Source organism: Crocodylus siamensis, chromosome 2, assembly GCF_052110815.1.
Source record: "Crocodylus siamensis isolate JL-2025a chromosome 2, ASM5211081v1, whole genome shotgun sequence".
Taxonomy (NCBI): Eukaryota; Metazoa; Chordata; order Crocodylia; family Crocodylidae; genus Crocodylus; species Crocodylus siamensis.
The window spans coordinates 124,686,213-124,700,864 of record NC_143396.1 but is presented as its reverse complement, the minus strand read 5'-3'; the positions used below and the strand labels follow the sequence as shown (position 1 = coordinate 124,700,864).

Sequence of the window (14,652 nt, the reverse complement as noted above, 5' to 3'; positions counted from 1 at the left end):
AAGGTTGCTCATCACCACCTGGCCCACATGTCTTACCTTCTGGCCATCCAGTGAGCCAGCTCCAAGAGAAGGGCTCTAGGTAATACCTCACCTATGGCCCAGTGGTTAGAGAATATTGTTGAGATCAGAAAATTCAGGTTCAAACCCCCTGTGGATAAGACGGGTGGGGAGAGGTAGAGTCTTGGTCACCTGCTTCCTGAGCTAATGCCCTATTTTGCTTAAAGGTGGGAGGGCCATCCTCTTCCATTTCACTTCCAGCAAATATGCACCTAGGGCAATCCTATGGGTGGAAATGGAATCCAGACTGCACAGATGCCACAATTGATGTCAGCAGCTATGTAAGTGCCACTGAAGTGTATAAAGAGGAAACAGCCCAAAGTCAAAACACCCTGTTACTGGAGACACTGAACATGAGTACTGGCTCTAAGAGGAATCTTGCTCTCCAAGCATGGGAGTAGGACTTTTATATTTCTAATAATAAAATTAAATAACAAATTCTTCAGTAACTATGCATTACCTTTGCTTACAGAAACTAAAAGAGATGGAACAGACTATGAAGTCTGTCTGGCTTGGTGCCGTTTCAAGTAAAGGAAGATTTTCCTGTATTTCAAAGCTTGTTCTTTTCCCCACAAATAATTACAATTTTGTTTATTAAAACTATTGTTTAACTCCTTGAGACCTGTAATTCTACAGTCCTTTCAAATGGCAAAAGCCACAAGCCTGAGCCATAAGTGTATACAGATTTCAAAGTAAAATCCACACAATTCCGTTTCCATATATCTCCAAGAACAGATCCCAATCATTTCCAAGCTCAACCTTTTTTATCTTTTAAACTAAAATAAAACAATCAATACAATGATTTTTTTTTCTTTGTAAATGCTTCAATTCAATCAATAATCAGAGAGGATAAGCATGCACATATCTGAGAAGCAAGTGCTTCTTACCAGCCAAGTGGTGGTGTTATCTGTCCAACACCACCTGGAGACAATGGATAAAAGGTTGGGATATCAGGAGCTGGAGGATGTCTAGACATGCCTGTCAGGAGAGTATGGAGAAATGAGTTTGCATTTTCACCCCAAATGCCATTAATGAACTCTAAAATGTAAGGCCAGTATGGTTAGTATTCTGGACAGAAAAGTCAAAATTAATTTTTGTTAGTGTTAAAAGAACACACTATCTTGTTCCATCCTTTAGAATAATTTAAGTTTGTGACCTCTAACAGATTTGCAGTTAAAAAATAACTCTTGGAAAAATAAGGTTGAAGGACAGAAGAAATGCAGTAATTAAACACTTCCATAACTTTAGATATCATGGCGGCTGCGTACTTCAGCTCTAACTTGTTTCATAGAAACTACTAACAGAGTCCAGAACTGTTCTAACATACAGCATGAAATAAGACAAAAATAAAGCACATTCAAATAGGCAGCACACCAGAGCTATTAGATTAGGTAAATTGCTACTTGTACATTTTCACTGGTTCCCTTATGGATTCACAGATTTTGGAAACTTGCTACCACAGAGGATCAGTGGTTAATTAAGAATCATTTTCAGGCCTGTAATGGTCACACTTGATATGATTCATTTGGCTTCTGATTGTCACTCCAGCTCCAACTAAGCTCTTCATCAAGTTGACTCCTGCGGGCTCCAAGGTCAATCTGTTTTGCATTGGTAGTATTACACAAAAAAAAAATAAGAGTCCCATCAGAAATGATCCATCAGCTCACATTCCCCAGAACACAGAGTCCTACAACTGTAAGAATCACCTCAAGATTAAAGCTAATCCTAGTCCCAAATGAGTCTATGATTTTCATTCTTTACCTAAAACTCATGCCCCTAGGAGACAAGGAATTATTGTTACAGAGGCCACAAAGACATTGGTTTATTTAAATGTGTTTGGGGAGGAAGGGTTTGGAACAGAAAGAACTGCAAAGATTACTTCACACATTAAATCAGCCACTTTAAATGGGTATTAAATATTTATGCAGTGACACTCTCAAGGTACAAGATTGAACATGTGGATCTTTACCCTGAGACACTTAATTTTTATAGATTGACTATAAACTGATTTTTAAAAAGTCTGCACTTAAATCCCACTGAAGTTTAGAGAGATCTTAAAAGGATATTTTTTTAAAATCTCATAATTAGAGTGAGGGTGGGTGTGGATGGAAAACTGTTGCTAATAGTGTTACTGCTACTCTGTCGGCTTTGACATTTCATTAGAAGCGGAGGTGAACAATATAGGCTCACTGAATGCTAATCTATAGTCAATTCATACTTAAAGATTAAAGAAAAGGGTGGGTAACAGAAAAACTGCTTTCTTCTTGAGTACTGTGTCCAGTTCTGGGAGCCGCACTCTGGGAGGGACGTGGAGAACCTGGAGGGGATCCAGAGGAGGCCACTCATATGGTTGAGGGCCTCCATGGCCAGCCCTATGAGGAGAGGCTGAGGGACCTGAATCTCTTCAGTCTCCGCAAGAGGAGACTGAGGGGAGATCTTGTGGCTGCCTACAACCTTATCAGGGCCCACCAGCAGGGACTTGGGGAAAGGCTGTTCACCAGGGCCCCCCTTGGGGTCACCAGGAACAATGGCCACAAGCTGAGGGAGGATAGGTTTAGGTTAGATATTAGGAAGAACTGCTTCACGGTAAGGGTGGCCAGAGCCTGGAATAGGCTTCCCAGAGAGGTGGTGCTCTCACCTTCCCTGGAGATCTTCAAGAGGAGACTGGACAGGCACCTGGCTGGGGTCTTATGACCCCTGCCACCTCCCAGTGCCCCTTCCTGCCCATGAGAGGGGGTCAGACTCGATGATCTGTCTAGGTCCCTTCCCACTCATTGGTTCTATGATTATTTCAGAATCCCCTCTCCCATTCACAGATTGTATAAGAATTGCCAAATGAGAAACCAAGTCTAGCACGTCACGTCTTAGGATGGCCATCCTCCAAAGTTTTCCTGTATTGAGACCACTGTACAGCAAGTACCAAATTGAACAGGTCTATAGAAGAGGGTGGGCTATTCTATTTCTACAGTCAGTAGTATTAAATCCTGCAGCATGAGAATGGATTGCCTGTACTGTACAAGCATAGAAGGGTTATTGCTAGTACAGGCTATTTAGCCCTTTAGGAACTCAGCTATAGTTGACCACTTTCTAGCAGTAAAACCCACATATCTTTTAGCTTGAAGTAGTACAGTGTGAAGAATTTTTTATTCACATGAAATGTATTGACTTTTGGACATGACAACCTTTGCCATCATAAAAGGACAAATTAAAAAACAATAAGAAGAACCTCTTACTTCCTTGGAGAGTCTTCACTTTTTTTCAGATTATAGAAAGTAAAAAGCTTCATATGTAATAATTTGATGCTAACTTTCAATTCTTAGATTATTTGATTTAACAAAAGGCAGGCAGTGTAGCCATGACAGAAGTTTTCCCCATGGATGCTGCTGAAGAACTTTCTATTAGAGACAAAGACAGTCAAAACAGGAATATCTCTTGTAAATTCTGGATCCCCTTTGTCCCCCATGTGTTCCTATATCATTTCTGAGCTAATGCAGGGCACCTTGACACAAGAAGAATAACTTGCTGAGAAACATGTTGCAGTTGATCACTGGGGCTTGCTTTATCTTGGACAACTGCACAGTTCAGCAGGCCCTAAAGCAGAGGGCACTTGGAAACTTGGATCTGGAGTACTCCCATTAGTAAGGCTGACCAGGACCTAGACCAGAAACACTGACATGCCAGAAACTTTTTCACACTATTTCTATAAATGACCGGATGTCCCATTTTACTAGGGCTGCTCCAATGCACTAATGGCACTTTAGACAGATCTTCACCCTGGTCTAAAACCTGGAGTATCTGGTCTAAAACCTGGAGACCGGGGCTTCTGTCTCCTTCCCCCCGATTCTAATCTCTCCATCAGCAGGTTTCAGGTGTGCACGACAGCCCTGCTAGCCGTCCAGGGAGACTATGCTCTATGCCCTGCATTAAGGACAAGAGAGACCTGATAAACAGCGAGAAAGTAGGGCTGGAAAGGGTCAGCTAACCTGAGGCAGGATCATACTTATCCAAATCATCCTACACAATCCATAATCTAAACAACCACTGCTGTCACCCGTGAAACCACAAGACATAACACTATAACCTGCCACAAGTAAAGCAGGGGAACTACAGCAGTCAATGTTTACTTTTAAAAGAAAATAAAGAAAACAAAAGACAAAGGAGAACCAAAATACGACAGGCTAAAGTCTATGGGAGACAGAGAAACAAGCTCTGGTTGATGACAGAACATAATTGTGGCATAGCAAGATAGGAACTAGCAAATCAATAGTTCCATTAGCTTCTGAGCCCTCATACCACTTAAGTGCTACATACCCAATCAACTATCCCAGGATGCAATGGTCCTGGGAATTTTACATTTTAACTACGTTAAAAAAGGGACAGATGCTGCATCAGTGAGACTGCAAACAACACTGTACAGGACTCCCCACCCCTAGGAAAACCCATATATTGTTCTCCTGAGCATGGACACCGAGGACAATGTCAGCACTATTCAGTTCCTGGAGCTAAAAAAAAAAAAAAATGTTTTCTTAAGGAACCCAATACAGACAAACCAGGACTCCATGGATGGCCAGATCCAGATACGATCTTTGTAGCTTGGCTGACCTCCAACTGCATGATTGCACCTTCCAATTGCACAGAAGTTGCCACTTTGTGGACAGGACAGGCTCTCAATACTATTCACTCTTTTCTCCTAAACACAGCCTAAAACCACTAGCTCTTCCACAAGAATAAGTTTGCCATCAACTTTTTCCTGACTGAGCATCCTGACCACCACAGGTCCAGAGAAGCAGCCCCTCTCAAAAGAACGGGTTACAGTAAGAAAGAATTTTCTACAACTCCTATCTACCCATTTTCATCTTCATCCGATTCCATCATACCATTTTTGCCCCAGCTGTCCCACCTGCTGACCTAGTGTGCTCTTAACTTTCTCCTCTTGTCTCTAAGTGCTCAATTGCCCTGGATCACTTCTCCACTCTCCTTAGCCTTACCTCATTTATCACCATGCCCTTTCTCTTTAGTGTTTCCTCATCTTACTTGCTCCTTCCTTGTCCTTGCCATGCCCATGCCTTCATTCCATCATACTCTCCTCCACGTCCATTTTTGCTCTTCTTGCCCTCATGCACATATACAATGTTTTTAAAAATTCTCCCTTCTGATGTCTTTTTCCAGTTCATGCCAGTGTGGGCTTCACACAGGATTTTAAACTGAACTGTAGAGACTAAAATCATGACAATGCTTGGCATAGTTTTAAGCTTAAAACTGAGCTCAAATTTAGTCCTAATGTTTGTGGATCTGAGCCTTTCACTAGAAGTCCCAGAAATTGTGTTCGGTGACACTGCTCATTTGTGTTGCAGGACAATGCTTCTCAGTAAACTTTTAGTCTATCATACTCATAGCTACAAATTCCTGATAAATTTTGGGGGGAGGGAGTTGATGTTGTAAGAGAATTGAGAAAAATTGACATCCAAAATATCTACTTCTAATCAACATTTCCTCAGGAGCAAGAGGTATTAGGCACAAGAAACTTTTAAGGCTGTTAAGTTTATGTGGTGTTATACTTTTGTGTTCTGAAAGCTATTTTTTTTTGCAGACTACAAACCAATTAAAATAAAGTGGCAGTAAGGTGGGAAAAGGAGGCAAAGGAATGTTCTTGGTTTGACAGTACTATTATCAAATATATTAAGGGAAGCTTAATAAAAATAAGGAAATAACTAAGACTGAACTCTCCTTTCTGTGCATCTCTAGAAGTTTTCATATCATGAAAAACCTGTGTGCTGCAATATATGGGCTCAAAGGGAATGCCAGAGACTGATTTTTTTAAATGATAGTTTTGAAAAGTAATGAGTCAAAAAGGTGAACCTATACATTTTGCTCGAAACAGCCAACCCTGATAGAAGAGAACAGCCACCCCATGTAAATATGCTGTATGGCAACTTTCTGAGGAAGACTGTTCGCCTAGTTATGAACCCCACAGAACCAAAATGTACAAGAGACCCTTTGATAGCACTGGTGGTACTAAAGCTCCAAAACCAACACTTGCATTAGTTCCCCATTCTCTTTTTTAAATATAAAAAGAAGTCTCACCTTGCTTTGAGTTGACGTCTGAGGGGATGTGCGAAGGGTGTGACCCTGGGGAAAAGTGCTCGTCGCTGTAGGTGATAAGTGGGGTGAGAGGGTGAACCGCATGGGAAGGCTGCACCACTGGCACCTTGTTTGACTGCAAGAGAAAAAGGCAAGCACTTGTAATGATGCCCACGCATCATGTTCATTATTATACAAAAAAGCCACTCATGAGTACATACAAATAAAGGAACAAGTTATAAAGAAACAATATGTCAGCCCTTTGTCCCCAGACACACAAGACAAGGACTCTCACCTGCTTCTACACAGAGGGTTTCGGGGGGGAGGGATGAGGAGTGACAAGTGGTAAGACTTGCAATGACTGCCGAGGTAGATATAGAGCAGGTGCTGAACTAACAGCCAGGAAGTGGGTATGGTTAGGAAAAGAAACAGTCATGAGAGAATGGAGCTGCATCAGTTGTTCTTGAGAGGTGCAAGAGGCCATATGTCAGCTGGAGTAGCTTTATAGAGGAGCAAGTTAGCAGGAGACAAAGAAAGAGGCTAAGCAGTCCATGTAGGACCAAAATAGACAACTGCCAACAAGTGTGCCACCATCAGATGGCAGCTGGGCTGACAAGTACAGAAACCTTTAACTAGAGGACAGCAAAAGCAAAGCTTTAGAGTTCAGCAATTATTGTCTGCATTGGTTTGGCTCAGAGACAGCTGAATTGGTTTCACTTTTGTTTGCAGCAATTTTCTGGTATGCATGCATTTGTACGATGTTATGACATTAATACATACCCTCCCCCAGCAATTCTAGAACTTAAGGGTGCCTATAGACATGCTTGATAGCTTTTTAATTAGAATGTGTCAGAGCAGAATTGATTAAGCAAGTCTGCTCCACGGTCTAATTAGAACATTCAAATGTTGCCTCAGTGCCATGCATACTAAGCCCCCAGCATTTCAAAATGGCCACAGGGTTGCTTTAACTAAAGCTTGTTGAATGAGCTTTAGTTAAAGCATCCCCACAGCCATTTTGGGGATGCTTAATACAAGTGATGGTGAACCGTTTTAATTACAGCGGCTATCTGGGAACCACTCTAATTAAAATGCCTTTGATTTGATTTCTGCTCCACCATGCAGTGGCTGTGGCCTTTACTATTCAGGTAGCTGAGGGAATCAGTTGACTTAATTAATGGTGCACTGTTGTCTACTTCACAGGTGTTAATGATGGTCTCTCTCTCCTTTTTTTTTTTAAATGGTCTTGATGTTCCACTAATCAAACTAACATTTCTTAGGGCAATTTTGCTGTCTCCTACTTGCTCCTGGTCTCCTCCTATTTCACAGCTCTGGAGACTATTTAGCTTTTTTCAGAATCACAGATCCAGACATGAAGCAGCAGCTAGGGGTTGGCTTTAGTTAAGCAGGAAAGGCAGGGAAAGTGAGCAGAGCATCAGACTCTGTCCCTGCCCTATGCAGCCATAACTTTTTCCAAAGTCTTTTTTTTCTTCATTTTGCTTTTTAAAAACCAGGGTATATATTATATTTGAGGGTACTCTGTATGTTTAAAAGTATGGTAAGTAGTTGTCCATGCCCATTTAATAAATTAGATCTGTTATGATTAAAACACTGACTGTCTTAGGAGACATGTAACACCAGACCATGTTACTCAGAATCCTAGTTCACAGCATGCTAAGAACAGAAACATGTTAGGAAGAATTAGTGCTATATTAGCACTCAATTATTCTCTCAACTGGGTAGCGCAAGACAATACTTATATAAAGGAAAACCACATTTGTATATGACGTTTTCTACAAATTAAGTACAACTTTAAAAGGAAAGCGTTCAGCCGGTACATTCAGGAGTGCCCTGAGGCTAAAGGAATAGCATAGTTATCAAAGTAATTCTCCTCACATCCCAACATTAACTCCAAATCCAAAAAGCTAGAAGACAACTGCTTTGCACAGACAGTCAAGGCCATTTACATATTAACACTTCTCTACATTTTATCATAATTTTTCTTTTCCCATAGCAGGACTAGCTGCAGTCATAATCCCAGCATGTAATAGGCACAGTATTACTCGTCATTTCTACCCCACCATTCTGTGGGCTGCCCCTCAGCAAAAATAATTATGCCACAAACAGAGGCTTCTAATAAAAATGGAAAGGGCATTCAGACAAAAATGCTGATAAAGCTCAGCAAGGACAGACCGTCAACTATTAGGAATCAGAGAAGAAAAAAAAAAATTTAAGAACCCACTAAAATTAATTTTGTTTGAATCTCAATACTCAAATCCTGTCACAACAACAGATTTTAGGACAATATTTAAAGTATAAATCAAGGGTTTCTTTTGACGTCTAAAACTAAAAGGGTTATTTAACAGACAACTCAATTTATTAAGTTGGATAGCAGTACATGGGTGAAATAGGGGCGGGAAAGAGAGGAGCAAATGGGAACCTGTGCAGCATTTTTGCTTTCCTTGTTTTCAGAGCACCACCTTAAGGAACTTGCATTAGCAGGCAGTATCTTCTTAAATGTCTGACCTATCCCTCCAGTCATATAGCTCAGAATCTGGTGCCATGAATTTTTGCTAAATTATGCTATCCTTGCTCTCCTCTTAATTTTACGGTTTTCAACACAGATTTGCTTTCCTGTGGGAAAGAGATAAGAACCTGAGGATTTTAATTTAAGCTTTGGCCTTGTCTTATATTTTGCAAGATGGAGAGAGAAAGCAGCACAAGTAGGTGTTTTAAAGCCAACAAGCATTAGGTCCATTTTGTGACCAAATAATAAAAGAAATATGAATTTTCAATAATATGTATAAGGTGAGTTATTAAGAGTGATAGCTCAGGCTCTGTTCAATTTTCCTGTTCGTATAGATTCAATAAAATAGATGCTAACAAATTTCAAATTTAAAAATCATGCCTTATTCTTTAGCTATGAGATGTTGGTTGACACTCCATTCAGCAGTTGCTTTAATCTATAATAAATCAGTGTATTAGATGAACATGTCTATAGGCTGACTTATTTGGGGGAAGCAGAAAAACACATCAGCTAAACAGCATTAATTCCTCAAAATATAGTAATTAACACTCTGTACTATATTCAAGATATAATTAGCCTGCACATTCTTTGATATCAGTTACCCATGAATTAGGTTTTTTTTACAATTACCAATTCTTACTTCTAGTTAGTCATTCTCTCTGCCCTCTAGCTCCTTAATATCCTAGTAAATTTTCTCTTGATGTCTTAGTTCATGCACTCTCCACCCTAAAGACTTAAGGTGATCCAATATACGTGTCCCATGCTGCTCTTATCATCCTCGTGAGAAAGGTTTTTTTCCTAATATCCAACCTAAACTTCCCCTGCTGCAACTTGAAACCGTTACTCCTTGTTCTATCATCTGTCACCAGTGAGAACCAGTCTAACTCCATCCTCTTTCAAACCATACTTCAGGTAGTTGAAGGCTGCTATTAAATCCCCCCTCCGTCTTCTCTTCTCGCAACTAAATAAGCCCAGTTCCCTTAGCCTCTCTTCAGAAGTCATGTCTCCCAGCCCCTGAACCATTTTTGTTGCCCTGTGCTGGATTCTCTCCAATTTGTCCACATCCTTTCTGTAGTGGGAGGCCCAGAACTAGACACACTACTCCAGATGTGGCCTCACCAGTGCTGAATACAGGGGAAGAATCACTTCCCTCCATTTGCTGGCAACACTCCTACCAATACAGCCCAGTATGCTGTTAGCCTTCTTTGCAACAAGGGCACATTGTTGGCTTGTATTCAGCTTATTATCCACTGTAACCCCCAGGTCCTTTTCTGCAGAGCTGCTGCAGCCAGTCATTCCCCAGCCTGTAGCAGTGAATGGGATTCTTCTATCCTAAGTGCAGGACTTTGCACTTGTCCTTGCTGAACCTTCTTTTGGTCCAGTCCTCCAGTTTGTCTCATTCTCTAACCATGCTGTGGAGGGCTGGGGGACAGCCTCTCCTGCCCAGGAGAGGAATGGGCTCTCTGCAGGAGAAAGCACTAGCTACAGTGTGTTCTAATTCTACTTTTTATTAAAAGCTGTGTATAAGCTAGAGTATTAAAGACCAGTTCTGCACTTGCCCATTCGCCTTCCTTAGGTGAATTCCGTGGATTCTGCCATAGCTGGGTACTTGTGGGCTGAATATTTTCCAGAAGTGTGGCTGCCCAAGTCACATATAAGAATCTTAACCCATGATCCTAAGGAAGACAGAGTCGTCAAACTCTGCTTATGTTGCGGTGTGGGGTGAGAAGTGGGGAGGAGGGAAAACACGGTCCCTCTTTATTCGGAGGGTCTGAATAAAGTCCAGTACTAAAAAGCCGTCACATCTTTGGTTCTTGGTTTCAAAGACAGGAATTTAAATCCAACACACCTAACATTATCCCTCCCCCTCCCAAGAAAGGGCTGGCATATCAGGAGGTAAGACTATTTTTTTCCAGTTCATCTCGTGTTTATTATGAGCATCTTCCATTCTGAAGAACGTACATATGGTGTATGCCTCTTCCCCAGCAGGCTTTCAGTGGAAGCGGATTTGTTCTAAGGGCCGTCTCTCCTTGGCAAATACCTAAGGGAAGACAAGGGCTACAGACAACTGTCCTCCTCTGGTTGAGTCAAGTGGATTCACAGAGTTGTTGCTTCTGTTATGCCCTCAGAGAGGAGAAGAATGTACTTGAAAATTAAACCTTGCTATCAGCCTCTGGTATTTGACCAATACAAGCTGAATATGTACCCTTAGCAGCACCACCTGATATGACTGGCATCAGCTGCAAGAGTTGAAGAGTATGACTGCAGGATAGGTTGGGCTTAGTTTATAAGCCCAGGCCCTTCATTTGAGCTTTTACTGCTCAACATTTCAGCAGCTCCCAAACTTTGCTCCCGGCCTTTGATCCTGATGTCTTGCTTCTGCCTTGCCCCTACCTTGAGCCTCAGTGCCTCACTCCCACTAAACACCCGTCATGTGGTCTAGACTCCCCAGCTCCTGACCTCTGACCTGGAGAAGACTTGGGCATTGCTATGTACTAGGAACATAACTGGGATTTCCTGGTTCTGACCCATTGTGCAGTTTCAGAGCCTGATCTGGATTCCCTGTAGACACAGATACTGGGTTAACTCTGGGTTCCTCAAGACTCTTTATGCCCCAATCCTTACACTAATAACCAGAGGAACAACAATGTTTTCCTCCTTCTGAAGAAAGCTATTGTCAACTCAGTTCATTTGAGTTGGACTCAGCATATCATCAATGAGTACAGTATTGCAATTGTTTGAGATTAACCCTGCACATGCTGAAAAACTTGCATCATTTATTTTTCAGAACCCTTATTCTTCCTGTATAATGTGACAAAAGCCACATTGGAGGGAAGGCAAAAACTCACTTTCCCTCAAGTCCTAACCAAGAGAAACTACTGACTTTTGGGAGAATGGGTTGACTTTCAACTATATTCCAGAATAACTGGTGTGTTCACTCCATAATACAGATGCTTCACTGACCGGGGAGAAAGAAAACCTATGAGCCTTTTCCCAAGTACTCTATAAATGTAATACAATTAATTTCATTTAGGAGGGATTGCGATATTCCAATAAATCTGAATCTAGGGATTATCAGTCTGGGTAAACACACTACAAATTCTATGTAACATGGATTGTGCCTTCCTATGTTTTGTTCAGTATAAAGTCAATGTTTACACAATTAAAAATAGCTATTGCTACTACAGGCAAGTTTGAGAGCTTCAAACTTTTCACTGATGTGATGCAAATTCTATCTCAAAGTATGTATAAACTTGAGGCCTTCTAGAAACCCTTATTACATGATAAATTCCATTGAAGACAGTAGGACTATTTGAATGATTATAGACCATTTAGTGGGAAGTGGTCACATGTATTTTTGTACAGGAATTACATACATTTCATCCACCATCAAAATGAAATGTGTGAGTACACTGTGGTAACTAAGTAGTTCAGAGAAATACCAGAAAATAATCTGGATGCAATTTTTATTAAAAGACTAATAACACACACACATGCACAAAATATAAATAATGGTGCCTTACCCCATGTTGCATATATAGAAGTTTTTATATTGATACTTAGTTATACATACTGCTTTTGTCAGTGCTATAAAAGCTAATTTAAGCTTCTTCAAACATGGAAAGTTAACCTGCATATCTGTTCTGTATGTTATTTTATTTGCACCTACAAACATTACATGTGTTCTAACACGTAGGGATCAGGCCACAGCTACTGAAAGAAAAAAGTTCCCTTCCAGCTGGTTCGAAGTGGAGCACTACATACATAATGTACTCTTAATGCACAGAGAACTGAAATGCATGAAGGGTACTCCCTCCCACAGGGTGACCAAGCAAAGCAAATGTATCAGAAAAAGGCAGAGGTTCACAGGTTTGTGAACCTAAAAGCCCTGTTATGCTTTAAAGCACCTTGTCACATGGATGTCATAACCTATTATGAACATTAAAGGTTAACTGCAAAGAAACTCTCAAGCCTGTTAACCTGAATGTGTGCCAATTATGCCCCAAATGACCATGCTCAAATGGGCATTCACACATGAACAAGTGAGAACTAGCCTCACATTTCTTTTTAGGTTACACAGTCATGTCATGGCTCCATTTCGGTTGCAAGCCCACAGATAACAAAAATCCTTCGGAGCACAGTGGGTCTTGGGCACAGCGTTTGATTTTTAGAGACTCTTTTGGCAACATTCATGCCCATGAAAGGAGAAGATACCAAACTCTTTCTGACCCACTGCCATGTTTCATGAAAGTTTTTCCACTACTTGTGATCACACAGGTGATACGTTATCATCTGTTATTAGTGTAGCATTAATAGATTCCTAGACACTTTAGAAGCAGTTAAGATAAGGTGCCTGCTCTAAAGAGCTCACAGGCTAGAGAGTGTGTCAAAACAGAGCAGGCTGGCACAACTAGATTAAAAGAAGAAAAAAAAAACACAGTTTAGTTTAACTACATGTGTGCCAAATGTCTCTTACCCTGGGCATTCAGACATTGATAAAGTTGCTATTCACCTTTAAGGCTGACTTGAAAACACTTAGATATAGTGATGTCATCCCCTGCCTTTCCCCCAACCAATATAAATCAAAAAATGAATAAGAAAAACTAGTCTCAAAAGGAGTCATTTTTAGTCCGATCTTTCCTATATCCCAATTGAAAGCCTCACCTTCTAAGTTTAGGAACAAAGCAGAAAAGTCTTTTAGGGTCAAGAAAAAAAACTCCCACAAGTTTCCTGCCTGGCAGCCATTTCTTTCAGAAACTTTGAAGACTTTGTGTCCACTAGACTTTGGGAAAAGCTCCCACTCTGGCATTACTGCAGCTGCAGCTATGCTATTGGAAAAGACTGCCCTCTAGTTATTTCCACGGGACACTTCGGGTTAGGACAGATCTTTCAGAATACACTTATCCTGATCAAAGGTCAATATTCTCTGAAGTTGCTAGTGATTACAAGTGTCCACATTTACTTTTCTGGTGTCCAAATTAAAGAATTTTGCAGGACTTTCTCACATACCACTGAAAAAGTGCCCCAAGTTAGATACTCAAAATAGTCACTTTTGGAAAATCCTGGCTCTTACCATTTTTTTTTTAAATTAAGTTGTATTCAAGAATCCTCATCCAAAGGAGGCATTCTGATCAATTTAACTTTTAGCCAAGTAAGCCTTGGATGCAACAAGGCACTATTTAAGATTGAAATACAATCTAAATCCTAACAGTTTTCCCTCTACTTTTTAAATATCTCTGGAGAAAGACAACTAGCTGCAGTTTCTGTGATAGGATACTTTACAGCTGCTGGTTATGTGTAACAAGTGTACAACACTATAAAAAGCCCAAGACTAAGCCACTGCAAAAATATTTGTTGGTTAACACTAGTGACAAGTCAAGCTGTTTTGGAAACACCCACTGAGCTGAATGGAGCCGTTTGTTCCACTGGGTGCTGAGATATTAATGAACTTTCAAAAGGCTCTTACATCCACAAGGACTTGTTAACAGTTGGACAAGGGACTTCTTAGAAAGATATAATGTGTGAAATCCAAAACACCACTAGCAAAAGTAGAAAATACTGTGAAAATAAGTAAACAGACGCCCTTATTGAACATGAGTATAGTTCATGCTCTTATTCCCATTTTTTTCCACAGGGATTAAATCTGAATATACAGGCCCAGAAAAGTAGATACATATCAAACTGTGTTACCAGCTTGATTCATGAATGAAATTGTGCACAAAACAGCCGTAGATAAATAGCTAGATGGCTCCAAAGCTTCATTCCTACCCTCTCCCCAGAAGTCTGCTTGCAGTCTACAGGGACCTTAATCCCAATCTTTGTCTGAAACCATTCCAGAAGACAGACTCCTCAAAGCTTTTCATTTGACATGATCCAGGCTGACCTGCCCCATGACCTGATCTCAGCTATACAAGTTTCTGATGTGCAACCGTCAGTAATTACTCTGACTAGTTCCCTGCCTGCCGGCTAAAATAGCTGAGTCTCAAGCC

The 14,652-nt window shown here is 40.8% G+C and overlaps 1 protein-coding gene across 5 annotated transcripts in view; it reads right to left on the bottom strand.

The window, feature by feature from the left end:
- Positions 1–14,652, bottom strand: part of LEF1 (lymphoid enhancer binding factor 1) — a 102,658-nt gene that overhangs the window by 31,305 nt on the left and 56,701 nt on the right. For all 5 annotated transcript variants that reach the window (XR_016440821.1, XM_090036730.1, XM_090036729.1 and 2 more), the window contains exons 4-5: positions 6,142–6,274; positions 945–1,035 (exon numbers count right to left, since the gene is read on the bottom strand). Coding sequence is in view for 4 of the 5 variants with exons in the window: in XM_090036730.1 (XP_089892856.1) it covers positions 945–1,035; positions 6,142–6,274 (224 nt within the window). In the remaining variant the exon portion in view is untranslated. The remainder of the gene's footprint in view (positions 1–944; positions 1,036–6,141; positions 6,275–14,652) is intronic.